Consider the following 23,191-nt stretch of genomic DNA (forward strand, 5'->3'; position numbering starts at 1 on the left):
ACTAACAAATGTGACGGAAGAATACAGCTTAATCTTAAATCCAGGTTTCCTGAATGCACAAGAAGCGAATGCTTTGTGCTGGTTTAAAATTGGTTAGTGAGTGAATTAAACTGTAACTGCGGATGTTATTCGCTTTTAGAAAGGCAGAGGAAAAAAGGGTAGGTTTTGAGAACCTTGTCTTTATGAAGTCCTGAAAAAATCCACGGCACACATATGTACTGCATAAGGTGCACCACTGTGTAAGGTGACAGCATGAAAGCCATTTCTTTTTCTCTTTTTGCAGGTGCACAATTTAGATCCAAACACATGGAAGAGTGTTGAAGTTGTCCACATTGACATTGCAGATAGAACTCAAGTAGAACCAGCAGTAAGTAAATGCTCTGCTGTTGGGGCGTGGATGTAATGCAGCTAATTCCATTGATGCTTCGTGTTGATTTGAATAAATTAAAATGGCATGGATTTTACCCAACATAAATGCAAATTGTCCTGAATAGAATCATTCATTCCAAAGTTCTGCACTTAATATAAATGCATTTACAACTGCAGTCTACTGAATTTGCCTTCTAGTCACACAACTGAGACATGAAGGGCAACAGACTTCTGGCACAGGTGTAGTTTTTACTTCTAATTGTAGATAATTGATTTGGTCAGGCATTTGTGTGCTCATCTTGGTGTGTGAGACCAAGCGCAAGAACCTATCCCAGCTGTCCTGCATGACAGAGCACAGTGTCTCCACCAGGCTACTCCTGTGCATCTCCTGCTATTTCTCGGTTACAAAGTCTTAAAATGAAATTCTGTCCTTCCACACATCCCTCATGCTGGGGTTATGGCAAACTCAAGAGGATCAGTCAGGTTTTGCCATTAAAATCTAGATGTAGGGTTTTTTTATTTTTAAAGTTTGTTCATCAGAGTAGTTCTCAAGACATGAACTGCTCATCTCTTCCAAAAGCTGTGGGATTACTTCTTCAGTTTTGTCTTTAGTGATTGCTTTGGCAAATACAAGTGTCCTGGATACACCCAGAAGTCTGTCCAAAGGAGTCTGTGGTCTTTTTCCCAAGAACTTGAAGCTTAATATCTTGATATAAGAAGCAAAAATTTAGGACAGATTTTATTAGTAAGAGTGCATGGTTACTCAGTGAATTTGTATGCAGTGTGTAGGTGTAAATTTGGAAGGAGTGTCTTTACCAGAGCTGTGTGGAGTCTGTGTTGGCTTGCTTACCCGTGTGGTGGAAGTAGGCAGCTAGATGAAGAAGTGAGTGTGACAAAATCTAGTGCTGGGCGTGCCTACTTTCAACTTGCCTTTTCAATAGCACTTTGCTCAGAAACCCTGAATGTGATTGTGTAAGATTCTACTGAAATAAATACAGGAAGGGTTTTCTAGTTAAGCTTTGCTGCCGTGTTGAGATTTTGCTGACAGTACACCACTTAATATTTGTAATAGTTCCTGTTCTTTTCCCATCTATTGTCAATTTTTCATTAACCAGCTCATAGTCATATGTTTGGGTTGGAAGGGGCCTTCAAAGATTATCTAGTCCACCGCCCCTGCCAGGGACAGGGGACATCTTTCACTAGATCAGGTTACTCAAAGCCCCATCCAACCTGACCTTGAACATTTCCAGGGATGGGGCATCCGCAACTTCTTTGGGCAACCTGTGGCAGTGCCTCACCACCCTCATCGTAAAAAATGTCTTCCTTCTATCCAATCTAAATCTACCCTCTCTCAGTTTAAAACTTGCATCTTGTCCTGTCACTACAGGCCTTGGTAAAAAGTCTCTCTCCGTCTTTCTTAAAACCCCCTTTATATATTGAAAGGCTGCAGCAACATCTCCCCAGAACCTTCACATCTCCAGGCTGAACAACCCCAACTCTCTCAGCCTTTCTGCACAACAGAGGTGTTCCAGCCCTCAGATCATTTTCATGGCCCTCCTCTGGACCCTCTCTAACAGGTCCATGTCTGTCATGTGCTGAGGACCCCAGAGCTGGATGCAGCACTCCAGGTGGGGTCTCGTGAGAGCAGAGTAGAGGAAGAGAATCTGCTCCCTTGACCTGATGGCCACACTTCTTTTGATGCCCCCCAGGATGCCATTGGCTTTCTGGGCTGCACACACACATTGCCAGCTCATATCCAGCTTTTCATAGTGTGTATGATTGATACCAATAAGAAGATAGCATACCTTGATTTTAGATGCTGGTTTACGCAACTTTAGAGGGCAGCTTCACCATACTTATGTGCCTGTCTTACTTCCTTGTTATTACTGCTGTTGCTTTTTACACGTCTGTACTGGGGTGGTTGTCTGGTTTGTTCAGTTGTAACAGCTGGACTGTTCCATCTGTAATAATTTCTTTTTGGATAGTGGGAAAATGGTATGTGCTAATATTGACCAATTTGTGTTTACACAATAAATTTTATTGTCTCCGTTTTGTGCAAGATGTTCTTTACTCTCAGAAAATGATAATTAAATAGAACAAATACTTGGATATCCAGCATTGTGGGGAGAGGACTCCTTTGCAGAGAAGTAGAGGAAGGAGGGGAAGGGCTGTGGTGTGTGAAGGGGAAAGGTTTCTGCTTCATAAATTTCTGTTTGCATTACTAACATAGGTGTATAACCTGCACTGTTACTTAACTGATGATCTGTGGATTTACATGTGTGAAAACACATTGTTTGGAGACCCTCCCTGTAAACCAAATTAAATGTCTTGCCTATTTTAATGCAGCAAGGAATTGTTTTACTGCCCCTTGTTCTTTCAGAGATTCCATGTGACCTTAGAGCTGAACTGGCAGGTAAATTTATGTTGTGCATTCCTTATTCCATGCCTGGAATTGTGGCAGACAACTACAATGCTGTCATCTGTCAGTGCTTGCTTGATCACAGTATGTGTAAACAAAGGGTTGTGCTATCACAGTGCGTTGAACTTAAGTATTTATTCTGTTTGAAGTACTCTTAGTGAACAGCACTGCTTATGCTGTATGCCCTCTTGCACTGTTACATTACATGGCCTGCCTTTGATACTGCCAGTTTCCTTTGTACTAAAGACTGACAGATGGTGGTATGCTAAAAGAAGTTATGTTTTTGGCTCAGGACAAAGATCCATCTAACCCAGTATCCTGTTATTGGCCAGCAGCAGATACTTGTGGAAAAATAAGTAACGGAGGTCTAGAATACTGGAAGCTGGGAGTTGCATATCTCTGAAGATCAATCTGTATTGGAAGGACTTCTAATCTAATCAATTTCTGAACTCATTTATACTTTTGACCTTTTTGGCAACATGAATTCTGTAGAGTGTTAAATGGAATGGAAAAAAAAACCACTTCCTTTTAGCCTGACAGATAATTCAATTAGTTGGGGGTGTGTGTGTTCCTATTTATATTTTCTGCACAATTTATCTTACAGATTTTGATCATATTTTCTTTTTCTTCTCCACCTCTTCTTTAGCATATCTTTCCAAGCTGAGGGTCCTTATCTTTAAGTCCATCTTCCTGTGGAAACCATTTTATATGTGGAAGTCCTTGGAACTGTTTTCAGTACCTTTTCATCTTTTTTGTTTTCTTTTCTTTTGTCATTTATGTATTTGACCTACAGAGTATGAAAACTTAGTGGAGAGTGGTTTAATCCAGAGCCTTAAGTCTCTTCTGAAGTTCCTACATTCTCTCTATTCAGTAACTTCTAACACCGTTTTTTTTTAGCAAATGTTTTGAGCATAAATTTTCAAATTCAGATTCGCAGTGTAGCCTGTCATTGTGTAGGAATACCTGGGACTAATTTTCACCATGTGATTCAAATTTCCATTTCATCTCCCAGATACTGAGTTTTCCAAAGTCCTGACTTTATTAAACGAAAACTGACTTTGTACTCAAACTTCTATGCAGACTTTGATAACTCTGAGTTATCTGTAGGCTGACACCCTTTCCACTCCACTTGTTTGCCCCCTTTCCTAGACAGTTCTCTGGGACCTACACTCAGTCTCTTCTGTTCAAAAATTTGCAGTTCCTGGGCCGTTTTTATTCTCTCTTTACTGCTTATGACTCCATGAGAGAAATTTTCCTTTTATGCTAATATTTTTATGAAGTTTAGGTAATGGAACTTGAGGAATTTTTGGGGGGGGGAAGTTCAGCTACATCACAGTAACAAAATTGCCCTGATCTACATGCTTATCTTATGCCTTCAGAGAAGGCTGGTCGTTTCGGTAAGTACGTGTCCAGAGGTTCTTTTCCTACAGTTTCTTCATCTTTGTTCCATGGTATTAGAGCAGTCATCAGTTCACTCTGTTAGGTAGTTTCTGAATTCATGTGTGTTGGATGGCCTTTTGGGTTTTTTTTAATGTTATGATGCTTGTTGTTTGGGAATTACCACTCTCAGTGGCTGGGTGGGTTTTTTGCTGTGCTAATTTTTTTAAGAAAGAGGAATAGTCAGTGTTGCTGAAGGAAAGTTTTATTTGTACATTTTTCTCAGTCATAGTTTTGCCTGGAAAAGCAGCCCAAATGTGCTGTCTTGGATAACAGTATGACTGAAAAATGGAACTATGTTAATGAGAGCCAGCAATTTTGATAAAAGTTTTCATATATTCAAGATTTATCCTTGTGTTCAGTGAATGAACCTTGTCCAACCCATTGTAGTGTGGCAGTTACTTCAGTTTCAGAACTACAATCAGCATAAATATAAAAATGGTAAATTTCTTTAAGATACTAATGGCATGCATATGCTAACTCATGCTCATTTAAGTATGTATAGAAATAATTTGGCTGACATCTGTGGCTTTCTTTAGGTATAAATTTAACCCTGCCCTCTCTTAATCATCTCCAGCATACAATCTATGTAGCTTTATATGGTTTGTATATAAAAATCACTTCCCAGGAGAGTAAAACTTTTTAAAGAGTAAGCAGAAGTGAACACTCAATTAACATCAGAAAAGGTTACATTTTTGGAAACAATTTGTAAGTAGAGTGGAGTGCAAACAAAGAAATTGAAATCAGGCTTATAGCTATTTTTGTACAATGAAGAAATTTCAAGTCTTTTTCTAGGTTGTAGTGAATCTTCATTATATTACTTGAAACAAAGCTCTGAAAATACAATTTTACACAGATCAGTCAAATTACTTAACAAATGCATTAAGTACTAGAGATATAGGATTTCTATGTGCTGTGCAGTACGTACTATCCCTTGTTCTACAGTTTGAAGAAATATAATAGACTGTAGGAAATGCTCTTTTGTAGACTGTAAAAGAACGTTAAAAGATTCTTGGGTGAAAGAGACGTTTTTCTGACAGCTGGATCTCTCCCATTTCGGACTTAGTTTATGATGTGACAGGCATCTAAAAAGTCTGTGTTATTAGTGCAGAAGCTTAGTATCACCATGTGTTTTCTTGGTAACGGCCTTGGAACATCCTACCTAGGTCATAAAGTTGATTCTGTGTATTAGCAAAAGGATCAGAATATACCTCTTAGTTTCTCTTAAAAAATCAAGAACATTTCTTTTAGCAGAAGCATGAGAAAGCCCTGTTGACTTAATTCAGGTTTTTGTTGGACTTCAGTTCCGGGGGTCTGTTTCGTTTTGGTGTCCAGGTGAGGCAGGTGTGTGGATGTATGGAACTCTACTGGTGCTTAGCTGGTGGACGATAACTAGATGACTCTGGATCATGTGGTCATGTCTTTATCCGGCAGTTGTTTCTCAACTCTTTTGAAGCTCCACTGTCAAACTGCCTTAGGTGTCTACAGTCTGGCCTACAAAATTACCGTGTATTGAATGCTGCTATGGGTATGGAGTGGTCAGTCTTTTTATTATGCTACTGAGGAAAGCCCAGTGACTTAAAATACTTTACAGGATCCACAGTCCCCTGGATCTCTCTCATGTCCTTGACTTGTTTAAAAATATGTTAGTGATCGGTATTCAGGCATCAAAAATGACACTGGCTGGTGCTCAGAGCACCTCCTTGAGGTGCCAGTATCCAGAGATATGTGGAAGATTGACTGCTGCAGAGCTGACTTTTCACCCCAAAGTGTGTTTTCTGCTTTGTCTGGGATGTTTGTATTATCAAAAAAGGCTTGTCTGAATTACCGAGTTTGACTCTGAATTATGAGTTTAAGGATGAACTGTTCATCCTCACACCAGTACTTGTTAAGAATAAAGATGCAAATGATTAAGTGTTTGCCTAGGTGATTGTTAGATGGCCCTGTTAGATCCTCCCAGTGTTCAGCCTATGTACAGAAACAGCTTTTCTTCATATCAGGATGTTATTTACTGGTTTAGAGAATAAAATAACTTGTGCACACTAAAAATTTTCTGTAATTCCTGCAGTAGTGCCCGTGGCTTGCTGTTTTAAGTATACATTTTAAACTGCATGTCCCATGGCACAACCTGCGTATGTAACAATACGACTTATTTCTAGCTTACTAGTGTTTTCCTCTCTTCTTTCTGTTTTCTGTCCCCTAACTAAGGCTTTTTTTCCATACTGTCCTGGGTGCTTATAACTCTTCATGTCTTCCAGACTGTCTTATTAGACCTTTAACTTCTAGTGCACTGCAGTGTTGTGCTATGTATGTCTGTGCTAATTTAACAAGGCTGATTTTAGTTTTTGTTTGAACCTTGGCATTCTTTCAAAGGTGATTTCAGGGAATAGTTCACCCGATAGCTGTCCTGTAACTACAGGACTCTTCAGGAGATGGGAGTGACCATAAGACTTTTGTTACTAAAAGCTGTTTAGCTAAACCTACCCAAAATACGCAAATGCTTTTCTTACATACCAGTTAAGTGAACAGAAGTGCTGGTGATTGCGTCATTTATGAGACTTGGGGGTCATGCAGAGCTGGGAATATGACATACTTCAATCAACCTGATTTTGATGTTTTATTGTGCTGTGAACAAGCGTGCACAGAGCCATGGATCATACTGAAGAAAAGTGCTAGTATGTGTTTTCTTCCACCGTAAACTTTATGTGCGTTTTCTGTTAAATAACACTGGTAGTATGTATGTTCTCCTGATTCGAAAACTAATGCAATATTGAGTTGAAAAGCCAGAAATTGTGTCCACCTGCCTAGTTAGTCTTATACCACTCTGTGTTCAGGAAGCTTTTATTCATGAATTTGCAGATAAGACATCAGACTTATATCATTTTTATGTTAGGTTCTGCAAGATCTCTTAAAATCATTCTGTCCTGTATCTGTGCTTTCAAATTTTATACTGCTTGGTAGAGTGAACTATGAGCTATCAGCAGTACTGTTATTACTTTTATCAGGTCTTATAAATGAGAATGAGAATTGTAAAGAAGCACCCAGTTTCTTGGTTTGTTGCAATTATTACTTTATTGTATGTGGTTCACAGCCTCTAAATAATTCTTTATAATAGTTTGCATTCATGCATATTGTATTGAGATTTTGAGCAGAAACTGCCTATGAAATTATATTTGTGTATTTCTTTGAAATGGTTTTTAGCTCCTCTATATTGTTATGCTGCTGCATAATGATGTTTTGCCTGTCTAGCTTTCAAGAGGCCTTCGGGGTTTTTTAGCTGTAATATTTGTTCCAACAGCCGCCTGTTTTTCTTCCTAAGAAGGACTTGTTGCTGTCAGGAGTTAAGCTCTTGCTGCAGAGATATTTTCCTTAAACACTGCAAAGAACTGTTGTTTATTTGTACGTTGGCTCTAGTCCAGTCATCTTCCTTGCATACTGGCAGGGTTTGTGTATTGAGAAGAGTTCCTACATCCATCTAGACTTGAATCTAGGTAGGGTTTTTTTCTGTCCTTAACAGGATTTGGATTAACTGAGTCCTGAAAGGTCTTGGTTCAAAGCTGCTATGTGTGGTCCGAAGCATAGAAAACTTTACCATGACTCATGTATTTTCTTTGAATTTTTGTTTTCACTCTTATATTTTGCTCATAGATAATATTTTTTTTCCCAGTGTTTCCAGCTGTGCTTAGATGTGGATCCTAAATGCAAGAGCACAGTTGCTCTTTACCTGTATCCCTGTTCAGTGAGAGGTAGGATGGCAGATAACATCATGCCGTCTGGACTTGGGTGTCCCTATGGTATCCAGTTCAATAATTACACAACATAAAACAGGCAGACCAAAGTTGCATATATATGTGAGTTTAAATGCTAAAATGCCAAAACAAATATTGCATACATAAGCAAAGTTCCTCCCTTAGCAAGCTTTCTGATCATCAAGTATGTGAAAATTTGCATCCTATAGTGCGTTTCTACAAGCTTGTGTGCTATTGCATACAGGTATGAAGTACTTACGGTACGAGATTCCACAGGTTTTGTTAGTGAATGTGACTTCTAATATTAAAGTTTTGGAGAATTTTGGATGAACAGTCTGTTACTTGGAAATAGTGATGTCTGTTGGTATTTTTGATCAGTTTCTTCTTTTATTTTGGTTTTTTTCAGGAAGGAGGTTACAATGCAATTGTAGAAATTGCCAAGATTATTTCACTTTAATCATGTGGCAAGACCATTTATACTTCTGCATTATACTGAGTGCAGAAGCTGTCTTTCTGGTGGAGCATAAGGCTTTGTTTTCTGAAGTTTGTTTAGCTTTCTTCAAGCAAGGATGCTCATTTCTTAAGTTTTGGGTTTTTCAGTTAATATTTTATGTAGATTTCACATTGCAGTGCTTACAAAGGAAAGTAAATCAGTTAAATTTCTGTACTTCTAAGCACACTTGGAACCATCTTATTGAAGATTTTTGACAGTGCCTTATGGCAACTTGTAGTGAATTGAGGTGTTTCATCTTTGGCGTGTGTTTAACCCTGGCTCTCTTGCTGGTGCTGTGAGGCATGTTTTAGTCCCGTGTAAGCTTCTCAGAGTATGTTGATTCTTCCTGTCAGTTCCAGTTACTGTGTACTACAGGACTGGAAAAAAGTGATGGCAATTACTTTGACAACAGATTCAGGGCGAAGGGGTTTAGGTCTTTGAAACTGATTTTGTCCTGGCGCTTATAAGCTAGTGCAAAGGTACAGTCCAGTTACAACATCACCTAGTCAAAATGTGCACGCTATAATCTTATTCAGAGTGATTCATCCAATCTGCTGTGGATTTTTCTTAATGGCATTGACATTTTCAGATTGGACCAGAGCAGTGTGCTTTTTCCAGTAGTGGTCAACACTGACTGTTAAGAAAGGTGAAAACCTTCACTCCACTGCTTACTCTCCCTGCTTCCCAAGTGGAACAGGTGTAGGAAGGGCAGGTTAGGCAGCAGTTACATTCAGTGTTGTCTAATTGGAACCAGAAGGCATGACAAATAATATAAACATCATAATTACAATATATCAATAATAAATATATTTCTATAATACCAGTAAGATAAATATATGAATAATAAAATACAAATAGTATCAACATAAGTAATATTACAAACAAATTCACCATCTCTGCAATACTGTATTATTATTATCTTTCCGCTTAGGGAAGAGATGCTCTGCTTTCTATGTTTTTATGCATTTTGGTTTTGGTGCCTTCACATATTATTGCAGCCCAGGTTGTTTCATGGGTCAGAAAATTGATTACAATAGCCTAATTCCCTGTACTGCCTTTCCTGAAGTATTTCCTAATATTGACTAATAAACTGTGTTTTATTTTTCTGTTTTAATGTTACGGGTTGCACTGAATTTGAGGTGGTTGTCATTAAAATGAAGGGTTTGCTGCATTCTGTATATTGGGGCTTTCCATGGTAAATGTAGTGCTGGTGAGCTGTGTTGTCTGGTGTAATCTTTCTCCTGACAGTTTTGTAGAGAAATCTCTGCAGAGTGTGCCATTGCAAAGAAACAGTCCTAATTATATCCCAGTGTTAATGAGGCTGCACTACTGTAGCTTCAGCAAGGAGTCAGAACTGCAGCTTATCTGTTCTAGTGAAAACTTTTTTTCCAAACTCTTACAGCCCAGAAACACGGCACTGCTGCAGCACAAACATGTGGGCTCAGCCAAGCACTGCCTTATCCTAAGGGAATTAGTTTTCCCTCAGCAAAATATTTTTAAAAAATAACTCCCTTCTGAAAGACGCCCATGCCTTCTTTTTTTCTTGATCATTATTGACCACTGATGGATTTGGCAGTCTTCTGCCTGTTTTTGTGTTGAAAGTAATTTAAAACTTTTGTTTTGGATTGCTGACAATTTTATCTGGCTATGGTTTTCAGCTTCTTCTAGCTCCAGCCCCTAGCTACATGTATTACCTCCCTGGTTTTACAGATTTCTGTATTTTATCCCTTTCAGTTATGTCTTTTCCAGATTGAAGATTCATGGTCTACTTTGCTTTATGCGAATGGAATTGGTTCTGTAATCAATCAATCTGGCTGTCTTCTCTCTCTCTTCCACTTCTAATGTATTCTGGAGAAAAGGGTACCAAAAATTAATGTAATATTCAAAATACAAATACAAATCCACAGAATTTTAGTGTCATAAGATATTTTGTGTTATGTTCTCTCCCGGTTTTCTACAATCCCAATATATTATGTACGTTGGGCTCATTTTGATCTTGTCCTTCTATTGCTTTTAGGTTTGGTCTGTTGTGCTCTGTAGTGATCCATGGAAGCACAACAGGAGTCTCTTTATAATTATTGCACCCCTTTTTCCCGCTAAAAAAAGAATTGGAACAGTCTGCCCAGAGAGATGGTGGAGGTCTTAAAAAAAAAAAACACAATGTGTAGATGTGGCACTTCAGGGCATGGTTTAGGAGGCATGGTGGCATTAGGGTGACAGTTGGACTTGATGATCTTAGAGGTCTTTTCCAACCTTACTGATTCTATGATTCTAACTGTGAGAACATCCTAAATGTGATGATGTCATACAATGCTGTGAGACTGTGCTTACAGCTGGGACAGCAGGCCAGGCAGCACCCTCTGGGTACCACTAGTCCAAATGAAGCATATAGTATGGTTATCCATGTGCCCTACACCACTACGGTGTAAGCATGTGAGTTCTGCCTTGGTAGGATATTCAGACAATGGAACTAAGAAATTCAGGGCTGTCTCTAGTGCAGTACCTGGTTTTATTTAAAAAACTGATACTAAAATGCGAAAGCCATTGTATTTTGTGGTTCTGTTTAGCACATTGCTACCCCGAAACAGCAGCAATACTCAAGCCAGGAATTAGTTATCCAGAAGAAAATGTTAATTGGAAAGTTGTTTATCCATTCCTATAGCTTGATCCTTTTCTCAGTGTTTTCCATCCAGTGTTAGAGTGAAAATGTTAAAAAGGCAGTCATAACCAGTAATTTACAACATTAAATATATTCTATAAAAATTTTCTGCTGTAATATTTACATATATTTCTTAAAGGTGATTTACCTGTAGAGAAAATGCCATCCCACCCACCCCCCAAGGATTGGGGTGGGGAGGGGGGAATATGTATCTCATTCAGCCTCCAGAATAAGCAGGACCTGCGGATTCGAGTAGGTTGCAGCTGTCTTCACCCACAGTATTTGGAGATAACTAATGAGATGAGAAGTCTACAGCTGGTGGCAAGCACTGTAAATTGTGTGCCCTCTGCTCGCCTCCCCCACCGGTTTGCTGGAGGAGACAGACTGTGAACAAAGCCAGCAGGCTGCCCTGCTCTGTGCTGTTGCTCACGTGCAGCAGTCATTGAGAGCTGGGGCTCCACGTACACTGTATGTTGAAGCTGTCGTCCATGAAGGAATATATTTGCTCTTTTTGATGCCTGTGAAAAGGACATATGCTTTATTCCAGTAAAATCATAAGTGGTTTTTTACAAAAATTCAGTTGACAAATACTGCTATTAGTCTTTCCGCAATTATAATAATTCAAGCGGACTTACATATAAATGTTGCTGAATTTAAACATTAGTGTACAGTGCTTATGCTGATTCCTCAAATTGTCCCCGTGAGGTAGATAAAGTATTATCTTAGCACCTGTGGGAGCACCCTGCTAAAGTTGGCTAGCTGTTGTTTGGGTTCTTTAAATAAACAAATTGTTTCAGTTTAGAGGGAGAAATAGAGGAAAATACTGTTTGTGGAAGTTCACAAAACATTGATTAGCAATGTGACAGAGTGTCTTTTGACTCACTTAAATGTTTCTAGGAAATATTTGCTCAATTCCTAAAGTGTATATTTGGATGCTTAATGTGGAAGTTTATCTGAATATATATTAATTCTTCCTAGCTATATTAATTACAGAGTGGCTGGAAAATTTTATTAAAAGGTTTCTTCAGCCTATTTTAGTACATGATGTAGGTAGGTACATTGAAAGAACTGGGAAAAATGCAAAAAATTTTGAGGCAAGGAAGTATTGGAGAATAACAGCTGATTTTTCCATAACTGAAACCAGATTCCTCTGAGAGGACCTCCTGGATTTTCCAGCTCCATCTAGCTTGCAAAAAGTGCATTGTAAATGTCAAAATGGTTATGAAAGCAATAATGACTGATTTGTATAACCTTGCTCTGTGGATTTGGAATTTAAGTCTAGAAGTAGCCATTGTTCCTCCATGCTAATGGAAGAATCTAGATTTGGAACTGGCCTGTTACATGTCATGTTCAATACTTCTGACAGCTGAAACAATGAATTAATGTAATATTCCTCAACTGTGTATGCACCGGTACCATCTGTTTAATTCAAGTTACATGGGTTAAACATGAAAAATAGGGAAATGGAGCTGTTTTGGGAGGGCTGAAGGAAATTGGTTGGAATTCTTTTGTGTGGACTGTTTTTCCCATGTTCATTTGGGATTTTCCTGGTGAATAAATATGGAGAATAAATATGAAATCCCTTCAGAACAATGGGAGAGGGAAATACTTTTGCACAGTTCATAATTCATTAGTCACTACTACCACAGGGTGCACCTGAGGCCAAGAATAAAAGTGGAGAGGAATACCCAGTTATATGATCCTCTATAAGAGAAAAGTTTATATCCTTTCCTGAAGAAAACCCCACGGAATGGGGAAGACCACACTGTTCACTGCATGGATTGACAGCTCTGTCTTGGGTTATTTGCATCCTTCCATGAAGCATCTGTTACTGGCCACTAAGGCGGAATATTAGAGTGGTCTCCTGTATAACTCCATCTGACAATTCCTGCTCTATAATGTTACAGTGTTAGGGTTTATTTTACATGTGCTTAGTTCATGCCTTTGTCTACAAGGACTTTGTAACTCAGTCATCTAGCGAAACCAGTTCTCCAAATCACACCGCTTCTGCAGCGGAGGTGTAGTTAGATGATTTCATTATGCCTCAGAAGAAACATTGATATTTCACTTTTAATATTCAGAGAGCCATTTTTGTTAATTTATGTCTATCTTGCTGCTGCTAGTATTTAATTTTTAATATAGGGGGATGCATTAGAAAGGGGAAGGTTTAGTTCTAATTAATCTTGGAAGCAGTTTACAAATGTGATCTCCTGTGACAACTCTCTGATGCAGGAGTGGGGGGGAATGCTAGTTGCTACTTTTCTGGTGGAATTTCTTTCACTCCCTGATCTGCAAATTTTGTCGTCACTGAAATTTGTTTCTAAAAATGAGACCTTAAACTCTGCTGAACTTTCTTGGGCTTTTCTCTAGCACCCACCAAGCATTTGTTCTGCTTTAACTTAAACTTACAGTTCTCCCGGGCTGCATGGTTGTAATGTTATTCTTAGGTTGATGTTTTTCATACGTGGTGTGTGTTCTCAGTTACAGAGGTCAGAGTTTTTAACCCTTTCCTAATTTCTGAAGCAGCATCTTCATCTAATAATCGTTTTCATACTCCTCATCAGTAAAATTAAGTAAATCCATATGTTGGAAGCATTTGTCATCTTTCAGCTCTATCAGTATCTGCTTTTCTCCCCACTGTAATATGACTAGGTAACCAGTGATATTAGTGGTAAAACAAGGCCGCTGAGACTGCTGCCTTGTGCCCCTGTGCTTAGCCTGGTGGTGTGTCTGACAGATCGAGATTATGTAGTTTCTAATTTTGCAAGCTAGTTCACTTACGCCTTCTTCCCTTTCTGTTTTGTGTTCTCAGGAGTGGATGTATGCTGCAGCTTGGATAATGTTAGCATGCTAGTTTCTGTAATATTGCTCTCTCTTCCCCTCAAAAAATTTACAAAACTGACAGGATAGTGCTTATGTCACATGGTGCTCAGCACAAGAAAGTTCTGACTTAGAAGGCAGCCCTGGCATGCTGTCATAGTATAAACAGATAATGAGCACCACTGGTGATAATGCGGTGAGTGAGTGGGTGTGATGGAATATTCAACAGAAACTTAAGTTAGACTAACTCCACCCATCCTGCTCCAGACCACTCAGGAGAATCAATTTGGTAGTCTTGAACAGAAACTTAATACAGTGGGATATTGAATCTGGTTGGTGTTTTGTTTGGGGTTTTTTTCCCCTCTCAATTTTTTTTCTTGTATTATAGGACTACAAAGCTGATGAAGACCCTGCGTTATTCCAGTCAGTTAAGACGAAGAGAGGACCTTTGGGGCCAAATTGGAAGGTACTAAGAACTGATGTTACAACCTTATGAAGTCTTTGTCAGCAATAAAAAATAGTTCATGCTTCCTTAGAGACTAGCATTAGCAACGTTAGTTTTAAAACAGAGGGCAAAAATTCAATACTGCTTTTTTGTATTCCGTTAAAATTTCAAATGCGTTAGTAAGCAAAGGTGCTGTCTGCTGTTTGTTTAGTATCACTACTAAAACCAAAGCTATGCAAATTACATTGGATAAACATTATCCTTACTCAGGATTGACATCTGAATATACACCATGCTGAATTCCATGGACGTCATCAGCCTGCTGTGGTAGCCACTGGAGGTGATCTAATGCAAAAAATTTGTTGGAAACTTTCTTATATTTAAATGGTTATAACTGTGTGTTTCTTAGAGCAGGGTAAAAGATAGCATATGCATATGTTTTATTTAGAATTACCAGAAAACTGGTAGTAGATAGTGGCAACTAAACCGAAGGCTGTCCTCACCTTGCAGTATTGAGTATCTAGCTATTTTTCACTTGTGTGGAGCATATACAAAATGCACGTGAAAACCTCCAGTGCTTCATCATAAATCTTTTGCCTCTGTGAGATGATACACCCTGTTCGCATGTGTGCGTGTGTGTGTGCATGCATGCACAGATGCATCTGCCATGTGATCCGAGTTGGTTTGGGAAATCAGTTTTCCACATTTCTTGGTCATTTACCCATTTTCTAATAAGTACAGTCATTGTTTAACCACGGGAGGATGACTTGACCAAAGCTTTACTTCAGGGTAAAGCCATCTGGCCTTTTACCAAAGCTGCAGTTACCCAAGCCTGCGTACTGGAAATTTTGTTCCAAGTACCCCGTGCAGACTGCTTGCTTAATATAATTTCCTCCTCCACCCTCAAGTCTGACCAAAATTTAGTGTGCTAGATTTCCATGATGTCATTACTGGATAAGTCTGTTTTAATGTGAGTACGTTCCATGAAAGCTCTTCAATATTAGTGTTACCTTTCTGCATGGACACATTATTGAGTTATTCTTATGTGGCTGTCAGTATGACTGCAGTGTGAAACCTTAGCGCTTAGTCACTTCTAGTATGAATTTGCTCTGCTTACATATTCAACTACAGGAAAGCTGTGCTTGAGAACTGACTCCTTAGCAGGCAGCATAAGTACTGGTGCAGAATATGTCAGTGTTGGAATATGTGTGTGTCTCCCAAATATACCTTTGTAATGCCTGTATACTTCTCTTAACAATTTAGTCTGAACAGTTGCTGCATACATAAAGATGATCCTTTCTTGAAATAACATTTCATAGAATCTGTTGCCTGAGGTCCTCCTCCATTTCCCCCAGGACCTTGCTCGACTCAAATTCAGAAACAGATTTCCTGTGGACTAGGGTATACCACATGGAACCCGACGACACCTGAACAGCAATGCAAAACTTGCCAGCAGATGCCTGCCCCGGTCACAAAGCACATCCTTCCACAGGCAGCCGTCAAAATTCATGTATATATGCCCATCCCAGAAGGAAATATACTTTGTCTGCTACACCAGATAACCTCATAGAAACTGAGAAGCTAACTGCTGTGTACTAAATGAATATACAAGCAATCTGTCAGGGACAGGCCCTAGCTACCAGTTAGTTTGTCATTACTGTGAATGAACTGTTTCATTGACAATACCATAATTTTGCTTCTTACATTTAGTGTGTACTGAGATGAGTTATGCTTAAGTAAATGCTGAGGGGTTTTTAAGTGTTTTGCAAATGGTGCCCCAGCTTCTTAAATTTTCTTGTAAAAGCGTTCATTCCTTCATTACCCAAAAAAGTTCTAAATACAGCATGAATGTTTCTGCCCAAAAACAGCACGAAGGACTTGCTCTGAGAGGTTCATTAGTTTAGGTGTCCCCATTAGTTATTTTCCCACTAGTTGTTGCAAAGCAGCAAGATAAGCATCAGATATAAGAGTAAGATGCACTGCACCAGCAAGGTCTTGGTCTCTGATTTCCCATCTTAGAATGTGGTTGTGCAAGCAGAAAGTAGGCAGAAGAATCACCACCTTTCTGCTATCAGAAACTTGGCCTGTGCCTTAAGTGTCAAATAACTGACCACCATGTCTGACAGAGCAGTGTCCCCATTTCCCACTACACTGTACCACACTCGTTCTCAGCTGGCCTGAGATCATAAATCAAAGTAGCCTGAAAGGAAGGTGTCTCTTGTCCCATTGTGGAATGAGGCTGTAGTTCCAGGGGCGTGTTTGTGCAGCACTGGCCATTCACTCTTCTACTTCTGTACATGCTGGAAGAAAGTAGGGAACTAGGTTTTTGTGAAAGGATGGGAAACAACATGGCAACACAGGGAGCTGTAACAGGGCTGTTGAAAGTTTCAGTAGAGCTTCAGTAGCCCACTGAAGCTGACACTTCACAATTAGCTGCATTACCCGAATAAAAGCTTGCAAAGTTACCTCTTGGATGCTCCATGTACTTCAGTTTGTCTTCATGAGAGCTGAGGGTGCAGGCAGTGTATACCACTGACCTAATTGGTGCTGCCATAGCTGTTCCTGCTGTTGTCTTTTCAACATGGTGAAAGTTCATCCTGTGACAGTCCAATTGTACGGACACAAAAATAATGTGAAATTCCATCTGAACACCAGAATACACTTCTTTACACTGAGGGTGGTCAAACACTGGAACAGGTGGCCCAGAGAGGTTGTAGGGTCTCCATCCATGGAGATACTCAAAACCTGACTGGATACAGGCCTGGCAACCTGCTGTAAGTGACCCTTCTTGAGCAGGGCTCCTGCACCTGGCAGTCAGAGAAAGTCCTTTCCAAGCTCAGCAGTGCTGCGATCTTGCGATCTACACATATCTACTCAGTCTTAATTCTTTCCTTTGTGTGTCTGAAGACAGAAACTAGTTCTGCATCAGAAAGTTTCCGTGCTTAGAAGTAGCTGGAGATTGGTAGAGTTTCTAAGTGAATTATCGATATTTTCTTCCTTGGGTTTTATATTTTTCAATAGGTTTCTGCCATTGGCTGCTGTCAAAATACTGAGCCAGTTAGACCTTTGGTCTGGCTTGCAGGTTTGTCCTGGGCCCCTGAGCATTAGCTGGAATCTTATGGAAAAATGAATATATTGTGTGTTTTGAGATGACGATGAGGGGAGGCGTATATTCAAACTCCCATTATTGTAATACTCTTTCTACCTGGGCTAAGTATTCTTGCTAGCAGGGTAAAATTGTCACAGGAATTAATTTTGTAAACTGTGCTGAAAATGTGCATCCTGCCTTAGATGTTTTTTGTTCCTTCCTCCTCAGGAAGGAAGCAGGAGGCTGATGCAGGAATGGTCTGTTTGGGCCTGTGTGACCCAAAGAAAGTGGGGAGTTACTCATTTGTTTTTTAAAAACAGCTGTAAAATGAAAAAAACTTTGAATGCCTGGAACTGGCAGAACTGAATGTGTATGTTCCGTTTAGTTCTGTCCTTTTACTAATGCCTGGACATACACTTGTGCTGTTTGGGAACACCAAACAGCAGCAGCACTTTGTTTCTTGCTCATGAATAGAACATCAGTCTTCTGAGGATAATTGGTTTTCATTTAAGTTTTCTCTGGTGATGAGTATTTGTGATAAAAATTCTGTGTTAAATAAATATGCGTTATTCACCAAGATTTTTATGTTAGATATATCTTGCAGTAAATCTTTTTGCTGTGTGCATGACCAATAGGAGTTGTCCATTTCATGGTTAAAAGAAATTTAGCTTAAAAATGCTGTAAACTACTTCTATGTAGAAGTTTGTTGCAGATATAAAGAATAAAAATATGTGGACTTCCTATAGTAATTGCTTGTTATTCAAGCCAAGCACACAGAGGGGTTTTATTGGTTTTGGTTTTGATTTTTTTTTTTTTAAGTGACTGTCAGTTTCCTTTTTTGGCTTGGGGTTTGGTGTTTTTTTCTTCTTTACAGGGCTTGGAGTGACCTAACATGCTTTGTTAAACTGAAAATATGATATGGTCTCTTGTTTTACATAAATTTGACTCCATGAATTGTAGGAAAATCACTGTGTATGGTGTTACAGGTACTTCAAAATTGTTTGGATGTAGGAACTAACCAGAAACCTAGGAATTACAGGAAGTGGTGGTGGGTGTCCCCTGAACTTCCCTCAGTTCATTCTTCCTGGGATTCTCCTTTCGCACAAAGTCCTCGAGCTGGAGCTGCTTCCAGGCGGTTTTTGAAGTGGAGCTTTAGTTGGTCTTGTGGCCACCTGTTGCCATTGATGATAAAGAAGCCCTCTCCCTTTTTTTCCTCATAGGAGCAGTCAGAAGGTCTGCACTTCATTATGCAAAAATGAATACGTAAATTATGCCCCACAACTAGCAATTACCTCTACAGCTGGGTAAAGACATACCCTTCTGGAATCGTCAGAAGAGGGGGGAGTGTACCAGTGCCTGCGTGGGCAGAGCAGAACTGCAATAAGCTTAAGTTTTATGCTTTTGTGAGAAGCAAACTTGAGGGGTGGTTATGTGCGTTTTGTTACCTGAACCTTTTCTAGGGTGTGTGTTTTCCACCATTGTACTGAGCAACTCCGATGATAATTGCCTTTGTGCAGAAGACCCAAAAGCAAAAAAATAATTTGGTGCTAGCCATTGTAATGAAGCTTCATCGTCTGTTAACAACGTCAGAAAGTATATTACAGTGGAAATCATTAAAATTAAATCCATGTTAAGACTAAGATTTATAGTATATGTTTGCAGCATGGTTGGAATTGTCTTACAGATTTAATCTGATTGTTTATTAATCCCTATTACCCTATGTTCAGAGTATACTGCTAAGTATTTACTAATACTTAAAATTCTAAGTATTATTATAATTCTAAATATTTAGAATTCTAACTTATAATAAAATAATTTAATTTACTAGAAACTAATTATTATACTTGGGATTATACTTTCTAATAATTCTATTGAATTAATTTGAATTAAGTACATTTTTTAAAAAGTAAAAAATCCTTCCCATTATCCATGAACAGAAAGAACTAGCAACTGATGAAGAGTGTCCTAAAATGTGTGCTTACAAGTTGGTGACTATCAAGTTTAAGTGGTGGGGACTGCAGAACAAAGTTGAAAACTTTATACAAAAGGTAAGTGCTTCTGTGCTGATGTGGGGTTTTATGGGGAGAAACAGTGATGAAGTTTCCTGTCGCTTACAGTCAAGCAATTTCTGTTTATTTCTTCAGCAAGTACGGCCACTTGTGTCTTGCTCTACTAGCAATGGTGTTTCATTGGTGGTACTAGAATAACTTCCAAAGTTAAAAAGTGAAAGTATAAGCAAAGAATCTGTGTCATGTAGGTCTAACACTGGATTTTGTAAGCAAGAGCACTTGCCAGGAAGAGACTTCTTTTGATTCCTTTTTTTTTTCCTCTCGTGAGTTGAAACTTGCATAAAACGTGCTGTTGTTTCTCTAGTATTTTATGTTCCAGTTTTCTTACGAAACTGTTCTTGTGATTCTGCTAATTCTGAAGTATTTGATTTTTTTTTTTAATCGAATGCTTGCAAAACCAGGTATGACATAGGTAGAATCCAGTGCACTAGGATTTAGTTTTTGAGGTCAGTTGGCAGCTTGAGCAATGCAAAACCTGGGAGCAGATGAACTTTAGGTGGCAACCTGAGTAACTGAATACATGCAGATGTCTGAGTTTTAGTGGTAAAATAGAGGTCTGTGTTGTATATACACAACTACTTTCATCAGAGCAGTCAGAAGCAATACTGGTACTTTTGCAAACTGAATGGTTTATATAACACATCTTTCATCGTCCAAGTCACCGTTATAAAAGTTGAGATCTCAAGGCGCTGGAGGTGGACTTAAGCTGGCAAGTTGCAGTTGTTCAACATAACACAGCGGGGTTTTGGGTCTGGCAGGTATTTTGAAATGTGAAACCTGCCAATTTAAGTAGAAGAGGAACAGGGAAAATATTCTTACTGTGATGGATTCAGAACACAGATATGCATACTTTAAGGAAAGGGCTGTGGAATCCTTAGCTTAAAAATTTATACTCTCAAGGATTTTGTACCTTTGAAATTGCATGTCAGACCTTACCGGAATGCTGTTGTGGTACAACTTGCAATCATGCCATCTTTGGAGTCAAGTACTTCGCTTTTTGCTTCATTCTGGCTTTAGGAATTGGCCATTCTTGTTTTTTAATAGTGAGCACAGAACATGTGACAGTGCTGTCATAGGTTTTTATATAGTTCATGCTAAATATTCAAGCCATTGTGATGCTACATTTATTCTGTGTAGTGCTTTCCTGGAGCTAGAACAGATTTTAAAAGGATTCTTCAGCATTTTCAAGTAACATGAATCACTGAACTTTCTTGAACCGTTTTTTTGGTAGTGAAATTTGTTAATTTTTTCCATGTTAAAGCATGTGAGAAATTAGATTACACTGGACTGAGGAATGTGAGTGGGCTGATCCTGTAGCAGTGTGAAGCGACATGCACCTAAAGATTATAACTTCTCAAACTGAACAGCTGCAATCACGTCACCAGTCTCTGGCAAAATGTAGGCCTATTATCTAATGTTTGTTTATCTTCTTAAAGCAAGAAAAAAGGATATTTACCAACTTCCATCGCCAGTTGTTCTGTTGGATTGACAAGTGGATTGATCTGACTATGGAAGACATTAGGAGAATGGAAGATGAAACCCAAAAGGAGCTGGAAGCTGTAAGAATGCTTTTTTTTTAATGGTTGATGTTTGTGTGCTTTCCTCCTGTAGCTATACTATTTATCTGCTCGGGAATTGACGCAAGTTACAGTGTGTTCATCCCCTTGTGTGTGTTTGGGCAATTGCTCATGAATGTTACAGCCCCTTTAGTGATTCTCCTGTACAGACCCCTGCGCTTCAAGCTTCTGCACACTGTGTTTTGTCAAGCTGGAAGTGGCTGTAAGGTGAATATTTCTGATGTCACTAAACCCACGGTGTCTGCCCTGACCGCCTCCTTACTTACGGTACCATGCCCACTGCACAAAGTGCCATTCAGTGTCAGCTAGAATTCGGAGCTGCCGTCTTGCTTTTCCATCATGTGTCTTGCTGTGTTTCGTTTCTAATCAGTATTAGATCAGATTACTTTTTTTCTTCAAACATGCCTTCAAGCAAGCTTGAATGTATCACATGACAGCTGTTCCACTCATCCTGATTAGCACACCAAAACTGAGAATTTTACTTGCAAAAAGGAAGTCGGTAAAATTAACAGGCTTGAGATGGTGTCAATTTTCACGCTTTAGTGGCTGTGAGGACCACATACATATAGCCTGATCTGTCTTTGAACTGATGTCTAAAAGGAAGCTCATCCATAGGGCACTTTCTCTACTCTTCCTTTAAGAGGTGGAGGAACATCACAGGCTAGGCAGGAAGTGCCTTTAGTGTCTTTCCAGAGCATGACCCTTGGCATGAACCTTTCTCATTTTAAATCCGGCTGGTTTTTTTAAGTTCTTGCAGTCTTCGGAATTGCAGTTCTATTTCCTTCCCATTTTGTCGATTGCTTTATGCCCCAAACCCGTTCAGCTTGTCATTTTCCTTCCATTGTCTTGGTTCTTTCAAGACACGATGTGTCTTCAGCTGTAACTCACTTTTTTGCATGATTTAACTCATTCGAGCTATCAGACATCTTTAAACAGATTGCCTGGTGCTTTAGACCTACTGTTGACAGTGGTTCTGAAGTGCATTTTGTGGTTTGTGCCCAGCACACCTTTTCTTTTAGTATCAAAACTAGCTGCAACTCCTCCATCCTCACTTGTTATGCTCTCCATGATTGGACTTTATGAACTGTGTGGAGCTATCTTGCATTGTGTTGAGATGTCTTATGGATTTGGAAGAAGTGTTTCTTCACTGTTCTGTGTGTTAATAGGTAGATGTTCTGAGCTGGTAGAACCCAACTTTTCAAATAAGCTGAATGGATTGTTTGCTTTGGCAAACAGAATATGCTTTGGAAAAGAATTATGTTCGTTCACTCTTGCAAACGTTGTGCTTTCTCATTGGCATTTGGATGTTTTTGATTATGGCAGGTGTTCTCTCATATTGTGTGGACTAGTCCTTTAATTCTACCTTATGCCAGAACCTATTCCTAGGTGTCTGTGAAGGAGGAAGAGTAACCACTTTCCTCTCTATAACTGATCTCTGTCAGAGGGTTGTCTTTTGCATACCCATAGTTCTTTATTTGGAATGAAATGGACCTCATCCAATTTCTCTGAGAAAGGATAGCGGCAATGTGAGGAGTGCATGCAAGGTGTGTGTTGGAGAGAGGAAGCAGCACTTGACACATCTGTGTGCATGAGAAAATTTCCCTTCTGTATCTCTGTGGACTGTGGATGTTTGTCGTCTTGTAGAGAAAGTTGTTTCACATTTCTCATGGGTAAGTAACTTCTTTAAGGTACTTAGGTACTCTTTGCAAACTCTTCGCTTCTTTTTAGTTCTTACCTTAAGCAAAAAACAGATCACGTGTTTCTGGGTGTAACATTTATCCTCATTCTTAAATATCAAATGTAGTTATTTACTATTTGCTTCTTTTGCAAAGCAATGCAAATAGTTTATTTCAAACAGCTTGTGTGTAAGACATTAGCAACAGGAACTTGTGTATTGTGTGTTGAAAAAGTCAGTTTTTTACAAGAAAATGTATTGACTAGTTACACTAACACAGCTTTCTTATGTGTGTTGTGACATGTGAGAGGAGTGGGGACCTACTGTTAAAATATTCTGGTTTTTCTCGACTGTTAAAATAGGGGTATCTACAAACACCTATAAATGATGC

At 39.1% G+C, this 23,191-nt stretch overlaps 1 protein-coding gene across 2 annotated transcripts in view; it reads left to right on the forward strand.

Moving 5' to 3' along the window:
• The window catches only part of PITPNB (phosphatidylinositol transfer protein beta), a 35,012-nt gene that overhangs the window by 7,814 nt on the left and 4,007 nt on the right, over positions 1–23,191 (forward strand). For both annotated transcript variants that reach the window (XM_075110430.1, XM_075110429.1), the window contains exons 7-10: positions 284–367; positions 14,335–14,412; positions 19,417–19,527; positions 20,985–21,107. In XM_075110430.1, coding sequence (XP_074966531.1) covers positions 284–367; positions 14,335–14,412; positions 19,417–19,527; positions 20,985–21,107 — 396 coding nt within the window. The remainder of the gene's footprint in view (positions 1–283; positions 368–14,334; positions 14,413–19,416; positions 19,528–20,984; positions 21,108–23,191) is intronic.

The sequence above is a fragment of the Phalacrocorax aristotelis genome, chromosome 15 (assembly GCF_949628215.1).
Source record: "Phalacrocorax aristotelis chromosome 15, bGulAri2.1, whole genome shotgun sequence".
In the NCBI taxonomy this organism is placed as follows: Eukaryota; Metazoa; Chordata; class Aves; order Suliformes; family Phalacrocoracidae; genus Phalacrocorax; species Phalacrocorax aristotelis.